This window comes from Chiloscyllium plagiosum, chromosome 5 (assembly GCF_004010195.1).
Source record: "Chiloscyllium plagiosum isolate BGI_BamShark_2017 chromosome 5, ASM401019v2, whole genome shotgun sequence".
In the NCBI taxonomy this organism is placed as follows: domain Eukaryota; kingdom Metazoa; phylum Chordata; class Chondrichthyes; order Orectolobiformes; family Hemiscylliidae; genus Chiloscyllium; species Chiloscyllium plagiosum.
The window spans coordinates 29710169-29722204 of NC_057714.1; the positions used below are offsets into that span (position 1 = coordinate 29710169).

Genomic DNA, 12036 nt, shown 5'->3' on the forward strand with positions numbered 1-12036 from the left:
TTGTGAATCTTATTTTTAAAGTTATTTAGACATCATTGAGCATGCACTAAGTTGTGGTGATACCATACTGATTGAAAACCTGGAGGAAACAGTTGATCCAGTTCTCAATCCAGTACTTGCCCGCAACACAATTAAAAAAGGGAGGTAAGTGTTCTGATTAACTAACTTGTCAATAACTTACTTATCAGGCAACAATTCTAAATACAATAACTTACAGAGTGTCTTGATACCTGCTGTTAGTCATTTGCCGTCTACAACTCTGACTTGATGGAATCTTTTCTCTCTGCCTTCTTTATCCATGGTATAATTGTCTATTTTGTGTAAAACAGAGGATGAAGTGTTCCATTATAGCAAGTTCTTGTTCTCTTGCACTTTACATAAAATTTGAGGGATTTGTTAAGGAGATGGAAAGGGCAGCAGAATTCTGCCTGAAATAGAGAGTGGAAAAAATCAGAAGCCACATTACCAAAATAGCAAGTCATAAATATAGAAATGTTAGATAGAATAGCTATATTGAATTTCTCAGAATAAGACATACATGCAACCTATGCCAGCATTGGTTTAGTTAATAGCACTCTCATCTCTGATTCATATGGTTATGGATTCAATTGGTTCAAGTACCACTCTGGGACTCTAGCGCAAAAATTAAAACTAACAATCGGGTGCAATACTGAAAGAATACACTATTGGAGATATAGTTTTTCAGATGAGACATTAAACTGAGGCCTCATTTGCCTTTTCTTGTGAATATATAAGGTCCCGTGACACATTTCAAAGAAGAGCATGGGAGTTACCTCAGAATCCTAGCCAGATCAATATTTATGACTCAAACACCACAAAACAGATCACTTGGTCATTATCACACTGCTGTTTGTTGGAGCTTGTTGTATGGAAGTTGGCTGCTGCCTTTCTAACATTGCAATAGTTATTGCACTTTAAAAGTAGTTAATTTGCTTTAGGACTTTAGGTGCTTTAGTTATGATAGACACCATGTAAATACAAGTCTTTCTGTACTTTCTTGCATATATTCCACATTATTTCGTAGGATACAATAATCTGTTTACCATCCATAAGAAGAGATGAACACTAAAGTAAATAATGATAAATTGTACAATAAGATACTAACCTGGTATGAATAGGCTTGTGTTATGACTGTACTGGGCAAGATGACAGTTTAAAGGCCACAGAGAATGATTGAGTACTTGGGTCTTTTAAAATGCATCCTGATAAGGATATGTGACAAAATAATGGAATTATTCCAGCACAGAAGGAGCTCATTTGGCCCATCATGGAATGCTCTTTTGCTAAAAATAAAAGCTCATTGAGCTCCACCTCCTGCATTTTCCTCATATTGCTATTATCCCAGCTGCAGGTAATAATGGGCAAGTCAGATCCAAAAGTGAAACCTGACTTGATAGATAATGAGTTTTGTTTTTGCATTTTGGTTCTTGTGGTGGTCAGTCATAAACCTATTCACACGAGGCTAGCAATGTACTTGTGTTAAACGAACGTATTTAGAGAAAAGTGCAGAAGTGAAATGGTACTTTATTGTTGCCTAGCTCTGACCAAGTAGAACTGACTTTGACCCTTCTGGGACATACCTTCTTTCCAGCCATAATGTTCTCCTTTTTGTTAACTGATACTCCATCTTCTTTCTTTCCTTCTTTATCTCTTTATCTTTCCTGAACTTGTACCCAGTGATATTCGGTACCTAGTCCTTCTTTGATCCATGTTTCTGTTGCCACTGTAATATTGTATTCGCACATACCTAATGGCACCTGCAGCCCATCAAACTTATTTACCATGCTTTTCATGTTCTCATGCATGCATGGTAGCTTAGACTTTGTTTCATTCCCTCTTCCTCTGACTGTATGTTGTATACTATTTCAAACTCCAGTACTTTGTGTCTCTCAATTATGTTTTTTATACATATTTCTTACTATTTCTTACTATACATTTTCTTACTATTTTTCTGTACCCACATCCCTGCCACATTGATTTAAATCTCCCCAGTAGCTCAAGTAAATTTCCCTCATTTTTGGGTACAAGCCACTTTCAATGGACTGCAAATATTTGGGTCTTGGTCCAGCACTAAATTGAATATACAAGTGGAACACATTTTGTGTACAGACTTTGATACCAGGTATTTGATCAATCACCTTGTTATTGGTCATGTCATTTATTGATCAATTTTTTTTTAGCCTCCTTCTGTGTGTTCCCGGGTGACTCTGTGTGGCTGCTTGTGTTCTTTCAAAAACAGAATGCTGCCAAAATAGTTAAGAAACATTGCAATTGTGTTACTTTGCTAAAAAATAAATACAAATGCTTCCTGCTAAGTGTTTCACAAGTAGTTATTTAATAATCACAGTTAATTTATTCTAAAAATATCACATTAAAATGGAATTACTGAACTACAAGTATCTTTATTAAACTCAAACTATTAAGTGTGTGTCATTGACAATTTTCAATGCAGTTTTTTCTATTTTAAAATAAATGTCAAGTCGACTGATGCAATTATATGTTTAATAGGTTTTAGAGGAGTACATTAATGTTAAATATTCCTGCCAGAACTACTTCTACTTTTGAATAATAAATGAGATTGTCACTGTCATTGGCAAAGCCAGTATTTGTTGCCTGTCACTAATTACTGAGTGCCTTGCTGGGCCATTTCAGAGGGCAGATCAGAGTCAGCCAGGGTATGGAGTCATGTGTAGGCTAGACCATGTGAGGATGGTGGATTTTCTTCCCTAACGCACATCAGTGAACCTGGTGGCTTTTTAACAGCAATGGTTGTTATGGTCACCAATATAAAGCCAGGAGCACTTTACATTGTACATTTTTAATTAATTGAACTCAGTTTCTAAAAAGCACCTTGGTGAGATTTGACCTGATGATCATAAAACATTAACCTGGGATTGTGGATTACTAGTCCAATGACTCTATCGTTTTCCCTACAATACAGTGCTTTTATTTATTAGTGAATAATTTCCAGTACATTATTTACAGGTAGCGTGTCACAGCTGCAGAAGGAAAAGAATTGGAGCAATGAGATGAGAGTTCTGAAGAGCTGTTTAAATAAAACACATTCATGGAATTGAACACATTCATGCTTAAATACACTGCTGATCTTTTACATCCTTCTCCAGCTATGGTTAAAGTATAATTTATCATCTAAACATCTAATTGTTAGATATATGTTCACATTCATGCGACTGAACAAAAATGATAGAGAAACTATGGGTAAAATTTAACATGTTCAAATGGTCACCATTGCCACAGAAGTAAATAGACTGCAGTTATTCATTTTAAATTGAAAGATTACACACAAGATTACACTGTACAACTTACAAAAAATAATCATTTCAGATAGTCATGGGCAAGGCATTAGAAGTATGAATGTGAAGCCAAAATAATTGGGGTGGCTCAGTGGTTAGCACTGCTGCCTCACAGCACCAGGGATCTGGGTTCAATTCCTACCTCGGGCGACTGTGTGGAGTTTGCACATTCTCCCCGTGTCTGCGTGGGTTTCCTCCGGGTGCTCCCACAATTCAAAAATGTGCAGATTAGGTGAATTGGCCATGCTAAATTGCCCACAGTGTTAGGTAGATTGAGGGGTTGAGTTTCTCTTCGGAGGTTCAGTATGGACTTGTTGGGCCAAGGGGCCTGTTTCTGCACTGTAGGGATTCTAATCTAATTGTGGAGTTGAATAAATTTTCATACGTTGGAGAAGCAGGGGAGAAAATCAGAAACATGCCGTAATACTATTGTAACAGCACTGTTCAGACCCGCAGTGTGCTCAAGAGAAAGATGATTTAGTCAAGTAAATTTGGGGAAAGAAGGTGAAATCTCCATGTGTAGTTGTATTGTCATTATGTGCTTGCATGGGAGAATCAAAATAATGTCGGTGCACATTTTAATTTCCAACAGAAATTGCCCTCTGCTAGGAACTTGATTCATAAAATTATTCATTATTTTATCTTTTCACAGACCAAACATTGTGGTTTAGTTATATTTTAATATAGAACTTTTGTGGAGCTGTTTCTGCTCTGATACTGAAAATGCAACAGGAAAGCCTTATTGTGTAAACCTGCTTTGAGGACATTTTGTGCTATAGTGCTATTCTAGTTTGTAAGTGTCTTAAGTTTTTTTCTGAATTCATCTTATATGTTTGCTTATGTTGTCATTGTTACTACCATTGCTGTATCTTTTTCTCTGATTAGTAATAGCTACAGAGAGGTTAATGAAGAATTTTGCACACACTACGAATTGAACTTCATTAATAATTGGAATGTTGCAGAGTGTGAAGTAATGAATACTAATTATTCTTTTCATGTCTTACATTACCCTACAGGCCAATCCATCAGCACAGACTTTAATTTGTTTTAGTAATGTTCTATCAATAGTGCATTAATTATGTTTTGAGAAGAAATGCAGTTGAACTTGTCCTATCAACATCAATTTGTAGTTAGTGACTAAACCCACGCAATTTACAACAGTCTTGAGAGAAAGGCATGCACTGAAAAATAATATTTCTGTGTAGTAAACTTGAAAAGACTGTGATGAAAGTCAAACAGGACAGCAGTAATGCAGAATTGTACACAAATAAGTTCATGAAATGAGCCTTACCTGTGTACCTAATGCACCAAGCATTTATGACTCATGAAGAATTAAAGGTTCGCACTGAGTCAAAATTGAGATCTCTCTTCACCAAAGTGGAGAAAATTGAAGGAATCTAATTGTAGTTCCTCAATTTACCTGATTTTCAGACCTCGGTTGATAGCATGAACTAGGATCCTGTACTGAACAGAAATGCTTATTACAAATAGCTATCTACAGGTAAATAGTTATAAATCATCAGCATGTCACTCAACTAATTGAAAATCTAATCCCCTTATAAACAAGCTGTTCAGTTCTGAAGAAAGGGCACTGGACCCGAAATGTTAACTCTGATGCTACCAAACCTGCTGAGTTTTTCCAGTAATTTCTGTTTCTGATTTCTGGCATCTGCAGTATCTTTTTTTGCCAAGTTGTTCTGTTACCTGACGACCAATCGCACAGTTGTTGGTAGGCAAAAGGTCTCCATCATCGATGATCAGTCACAAAGCCATAGATCATAAACCTACTTGTTGCCAACAACAGCTGAATCTGTACACCCTCCTCATCTCCAAATTGACAGCAACTCAAATTTCAATACTACTTGTTCAAACAGATACTTGCTTTCAAACATACCCTTTTAAACACGGATCTTAAAATCTGTTTCCTTTCAATTTTTTTTATATAAAGCACAGAATAAAAAGACACAATCCTTATGGTGGGATCAGCCTAAATATTAGACTGCCACATTTATTACCCTGATTCTCCTGTCAATTACCAAGAGTCTTTACAAAGGCATCTAGCAATTACCTGAATCAACTCATAGCCTCATACAGTTATATAAGTCAAGGTCTTCTGATATACATAGGACCTGACTGCCATTCCGAGGTATGAATAGGAAGAGTATACACCATCTGTATTGTGCCTATTTGTACTGAATAGTGTGTGCCCTCTAGATGCTGCTCAGGAGGTATTTCATGAAATCTCTCCTCTTTTTGACACCTCAGAAATGTCTGGGTTCCAGCTGTCCAATTCCTACAGTGAGATCATCTCTCCTAAACACCAGGCTCTGGTTGTCAGTCAGCTCAACACTGGAACCAGAATTGATTGCCCGCCTTCCTAAGATCCCATTTAACAAACAAAACTCTCTGCCAGAATGAGAATAATGTCAAAGTCTGAGAGTGGTTCAGCAGTTGATGCACTGCATCCACCACCAAGTTGCCCTCTGCTAGTGTTTAAACTTGGTCTTTCAGTTGTTGTGCAAGAGGTAAGTGATGTTAGTAATAGAAGTATTAGGAATTAACTTAACAACTGGGAGAAAGATTGCCTGAAAAGTAACAAAAATAAAAGACGATCTCATTCCCTGCACCCTTTCTCATGAACCTGAAGTGTTTAAATGAGACCTAGTCTATACAGAGATCTTAACTTGAGGTCAGCTTCAAGAATGCTCCTTGGCTTCTGTTAAAATTGGGACTAAGCTATACCATTCCTTATGCTAAGCCAAAAAGGTAAAGAGCAAATGTATTAAAATATAATTTAAAATGGCAACATCGAATCATAGGAAATAAGAGTGCAGAAAGCAGCCATTTGGCCCATCCTGTCTGTGGCAGCCAATAAGTAGTCACCTGGCTTCATCCCATTTTCTACTTGTTGTCACCTTGTAAGTTGTGACAGATCAAGTGCATTATATCAGTTCACCAAAGAAACTGAATTATTCATTTATTCCTTAGATATATTAAGATTGGTGACAAAGAGTGTGAATTTAACAGCCATTTCCGACTCATTCTTCATACAAAGTTGGCCAACCCTCACTACAAACCCGAGATGCAAGCTCAGACTACACTCATTAATTTTACTGTCACAAGAGATGGACTCGAAGATCAACTGTTGGCTGATGTGGTCAGCACTGAGAGACCAGATCTAGAACACCTGAAGGTACTGTACTGGTGAGGTGAAAGATTCTTCAGAATGGGTCAGAAATAGCTCTAATTCTGTCAGGTGCAATAACAATTTCAGGTTCCTTTCCCTTTTATTTAATTGGGTTTGTCTTTATTCAATTTCAATTTAAGGGGAACATTTTTATTGCTGGAGGAGGCAAGGCAAGAGGCAGTGGCAAGGTTATGAAATTCATGCAGTCATGCCTGTTTGAAAGCATAATTTGGGGTCATTTTGAAAAATGCTAGTTTGGTTAGGAAATAGCTGTCCTCCTGCCAACCACAGTTAATCAATGCTCAAGTTAACAAAAGTATTGAGGCCCCACTCTTCCTTTGGATCACAACCCCCCCCCCCCCCCCCCCGCACCTCCCACCAACAATTAGAGATGGCTTCTAATGTGAGTTGTGGTGGGGAAGCAGTTGGCATTTAAATCCTCCCTCACCCTTTCTCCCCCTATTCCCACCTTCAACTCCTGCACTTGTATGCAGCTTATATACAACTAAATCTGCAGCCCACCCTTTGGAGAGATTTCACTCATTGGCTTTTTGAAAGCTATTTCTGGGAGAAATTGAAGAATTTGCAGGAGTTTTAGACACTTTCAGGGGTCTCAGTGCCATCTTGGTTCTCTCTCTCTGTCTAACCTTCTCTGTCTGTCTCTCTCTCTCTCTCTCTCTCTCTTCCCCTCCTCTCACTTACCTATATTAGCAGCCCCTATATCTGAATGGTAGGATGTCACTGTCTTTGCTAAAGGGTGTCTTATTGACCCTCCAGCCTTTGAGCCCATTTTTCATCCCTAATTGAAAAGTCATTGAATGGCCATTCTTCCAAAAATTTAATTGGAGTCTTGACACTAGAGCAAAAGCTCTGCCTTGTACATTTAAAATAGCATCCAAAAATATAATTCCAGTCGCTAATGAAAGGAGAAATCATTTCAAATTGCATTGCCCAGTTATTAAGGGTGGAATCTTACTGGGGTCTACATGACGAAGACTATGGAAAAGTGTGTGACAGAAATCAGCAACAAGTACAGCAAGGCCAATCTCGATGTCAAGATCATCTCACTCCATCTTTTAAGCTTTCACAAGCAGCATGGTAAGATTCTAACTGGGCAGCAGTGAGACGCTAACTGAAGGGTTTAATGCTTCATCAACACCACAACTTGCTTCATTAATATTCAGACTCCAGTCTTACCAAACTTGCAAAACAGGTTTGGTTCAGCAAACCCCGAGATGGATACCAGAGCGGGTACCTGGATGAATCAGCTCCTCACTTGCCCTGAAACACCTCCATGTTGCTTGCTGTGAAATCACAGCTTCAGGCACATTCCGCAGGAATTAGGTGAAAGCACTCCTCCTTCACCGACATGGGCTGCCCACCCACCAGGACCATCCTGGTACTTCTAATGTCCACTGACAGTGTGCTCTGGAAGCCTACTCTTTGAGTCATAGAGTCATAGAGATGTGCAGCATGGAAACAGACCCTTCAGTCCAACCCATCCATGCCGAACAGATATCCCAACCCAACCTAGTCCCACCTGCCAGCATCCGGCCCATATCCCTCCAAACCCTTCCTATTCATATACCCATCCAAATGCCTCTCAAATGTTGCAATTGTACCAGCCTCCACCACTTCCTCTGGCAACTCATTCCATACATGCACTGCCCTCTGCATGAGAAGGTTGTCTCTTAGGTCCCTTTTATATCTTTCCCCTCTCACCCTAAACCTATGCCCTCTAGTTCTGGACTCCCCGACCCCAGGGAAAAGACTTTGCCTATTTACCCTATCCATACCCCTCATAATTTTGTAAACTCTATAAGGTCACCCCTCAGCCTCCGATGCTCCAGGGAAAACAGCCCAGCCTATTTAGCCTCACCCTATAGCTCAAATCCTTCAACCCTGGCAACATCCTTGTAAATCTTTTCTGAATCCTTTCAAGTTTCACAACATCTTTCCAATATACTAGAATTGCATGCAATATTCCAACAGTGACCGAACCAATGTCCTGTACAGCCGCAACATGACCTCCCAACTCCTGTACTCAATACTCTGACCAGTAAAGGAAAGCATACCAAATGCCTTCTACACTATTCTATCTACCTGCAATATAAATTTATTTTTAAAATTTACATTGCTGCCATGAAAATTTTAAGTATGGAGCTTAATTCTTAAATTCAGTACCTAAACAGAATAAGAGTCATAGAGATGTGCAGCATGGAAGCAGACCCTGCGGTATAACCCATCTATGCCGACCAGATATCCCAACCCAATCTAGTCCCACCTGCCAGCACCCGGCCCATATCCCTCCAAGCCCTTCCTATTCATATACCCATCCAAATGCCTCTTAAATGTTGTAATTGTACCAGCCTCCACCACTTCCTCTGGCAGCTCATTCCATACCTGTACCACCCTCTGTGTGAAAAAGTTGCCCGTTAGGTCTCTTTTATATCTTTCCCCTCTCACCCTAAACCTATGCCCTCTAGTTCTGGACTCCCCAACCCCAGGGAAAAGACTTTGCTTATTTAGCCTATCTATGCCTCAGACATAAGGTCACCATTCAGCCTCAGACACTCCAGGGAAAACAGCCCCAGCCTGTTCAGCCTCTCCCTATAGCTCAAATAAAAAGGACTAATAATGATATGTTGGAACCATTTTTTTAAAATAGGATTTGCTTATGGGTCACTCTAAAGTCCAGTTATTCCACTGTACTAAATGTTTTGTTTTCTGTCTACAGTCTGAATTAACCAAGCAGCAGAATCATTTTAAGATCGAACTGAAACGACTAGAAGATGAGCTCCTTACCCGTTTGTCTGCTGCAGAGGGTAATTTTCTTGGTGACACAGAACTGGTGGAAAGGCTAGAGACAACTAAACTAACAGCAGCAGAAATTGAGCAGAAGGTAAAGCAATGGCCAGTGTTTCAGGAGATCCATTACATTGCATAAACCATATTCTAGAACCTAAAACCTGTAGAATTTCTGAAATTCAGCTGTCTGCAAAATTGGAAAACTAATTCTTGTAATGGTACAGAATTCTTACTGTAATCGCTATTGTCCAGAAAAGCCTCTATTCAATGGCAGTTACTTGCAAGAGACACAGAAAATATGTGGATTCTGATAGGGCATAAAATCATTGGGTGATAAATTTTTCATGGGTGTAGTGCAGAATATACAGTAGCAAATCAACAGCCTAGTTTAAATTCTGTTTAATTTTCTATTCATTAAAAGGGGCACCAGGGAGACTTCCTGCTTAGAATCACATTAGCAGATGCTGAGCACCACAAGAATTCATTTGCTGCCTTTCCATACTGCTTACTGCTATACAGTTAATTGATGAGAACATAGCTAGCTATATGTTAGTACTTGATATATTTGCTAAAGCTTATGGTAAGTGCTGTGTTGTATGCTGTTGAAATTATTTTTGTGGATTTGCCACCTGAGGTAGACTTTGAGGAACCAAATCGTGGCAGGGAGAATGGGAGTAACGGAGAGGGGTTTGGGAAGAACATTCCAATAGTATGCAGTATCCAATCAAGGAGAATTGTTAATGCTTTGTCACTATTGAATTCTGAATGCTTAAGCATAACTTTACACAGTACAATTCAATACTCCTGCAAGATTAGGAGGGGTGTACAATGTGAGTTTGCTCATCTAAGCCTGATACAGTTTAAACTGGGAATCTCTGTTGTACAGGTGAATGAAGCAAAGGAAAATGAACTGAGGATCAATGAGGCTCGTGAATACTATCGGCCAGCAGCAGCAAGGGCATCGCTTCTTTACTTCATCATCAATGATCTCAGGAAAATGAATCCCATTTATCAATTTTCTCTCAAGGTATAAAATAACTCAAAATTAAAATAGGAATTGAAGTAATACTTTCAGCTGCTTGAGCCTTCTCTACCATTTATTAAGATCATGGATATTTATATTTTGAGTTTCCGTTGCCCACAATAACCCTTGGTTCTCCTGTCTCACAATAATCTGTCCATCTCTGTCTTAAAAGTATTTAATGATCTACTTCCTCCGCTGTCTAAGACAGTAAGTTCTAAAGTCACATAATTTTACATGAGACGTTTCTCCTCCTCTTTAACCTGAAAGGGTGACCCTTAATTTTAAAATAATATCACCTAGTCCTGGCCTTAACCGTAAGAGGAAACCTCCTTTCCACATCCAACTTGTGAAGACCACTCAGAATGTTATATACTTCATTTAGCAAACTCCTCACACTTCTTCACTCCAGTGGAACCAAACCCAGCCTGTCTAACCTGTCTATGTAAGGCAAACATCTTCCAAACTGAGTCCAATACGGTACATCCTTCCCGAAATATGGAGACCATACTGCACACAGTATTCGAGACGTGGCCTGACTAATGCCCTGTGTAACAGAAACATAACATGCTTACTTTTAGATTCAATTTCTATTGTAATAAAGAAGAGCATTCCAATCACATTGCTGATTATATGCTGCACTTGCAGACTAAAGTTTTGTGATTCATGCACTGGAACACTGAAAATCCTCTCCACTTCATAATTTCAGAGTTGATTTCAGCTGTAATAACCCTCTACTTTTCCAGTCTCCCTGCTAAAGTGAGAAACTTCACATTTTCCTACGTTATACTCCATCTGTCATATTTTTGTCCACAAAATAGCACTATCTATATCATCTACCAATCTTCTATCCATGCAACTAAGTTAACCCCTACACATGAGCTGTTATTTTCCACAGTTAGTTTTGAAGTGGCATCTCATCAAATTTCTTGTGGAAATCCTAAGTATAGTATGCCTACAGATTCCCGACGTTTTGCACAGAACAAAGCAGGTCAGAAAACAGAGTTTACATTATACTGGTCATTGTTGACTTGGCATTCTGCAATGAGCAGAGTGTTGCAAAGATCACTGTGTGAGCCTATTGCTTTGATAAAGGAATTGGGTGTAATGTATTCCAACCGACTGATGTTAAGCTAGGATGTTAAGTTCGCAGTGCAAAGGATGCAAAATGTGTTTTTTTGTTTCAGTCTACTTTAACAATGTTAGAACATAAGTGTAAATAATGATTCTTGAATCTGATTTCATTGACAGTGGAATCACTGACAGTTATATTAAATTAAAGTAAACATGAACACTTTTGGATTATGTTTCATTAGAAGCAGGATCTTTCATCCTCGTTGCAATCTGCTTAGGGGTCATTACCTCATTGGACATCTTGCCCCATGTGCAGGTTGAGAATCTACCTGTTTGGTCACTGGTTTTGCCTTACCAAAATGTAATGCCTTACAATTATCTAAATTAAACTCCATCTGCCATTCCTGGGCCCATCTGATCAAGTTCCCATGATATAACTGTCCGTCACATCAGCAATTTTGGTATCATTTAGAGACCTACTAATGTACAGAGGAACCTCAGTTATCCAAACAAGATGGACAGGCACTATTTCGTTTGGATAATTGATTATTTGGTTAATTGATTCAATGCCTCTCCTCTGGTGTTCGGAGTTTTCTGAAGTTTCCTTATTT

At 38.8% G+C, this 12036-nt stretch overlaps 1 protein-coding gene across 1 annotated transcript in view; it reads left to right on the top strand.

Annotated features, from left to right (window-relative positions):
• Positions 1 to 12036, top strand: part of LOC122550241 (dynein axonemal heavy chain 11-like) — a 456308-nt gene that overhangs the window by 325398 nt on the left and 118874 nt on the right. The window contains exons 65-68 of the mRNA XM_043690997.1: positions 22 to 144; positions 6324 to 6528; positions 9260 to 9424; positions 10217 to 10357. Coding sequence (XP_043546932.1) covers positions 22 to 144; positions 6324 to 6528; positions 9260 to 9424; positions 10217 to 10357 — 634 coding nt within the window. The remainder of the gene's footprint in view (positions 1 to 21; positions 145 to 6323; positions 6529 to 9259; positions 9425 to 10216; positions 10358 to 12036) is intronic.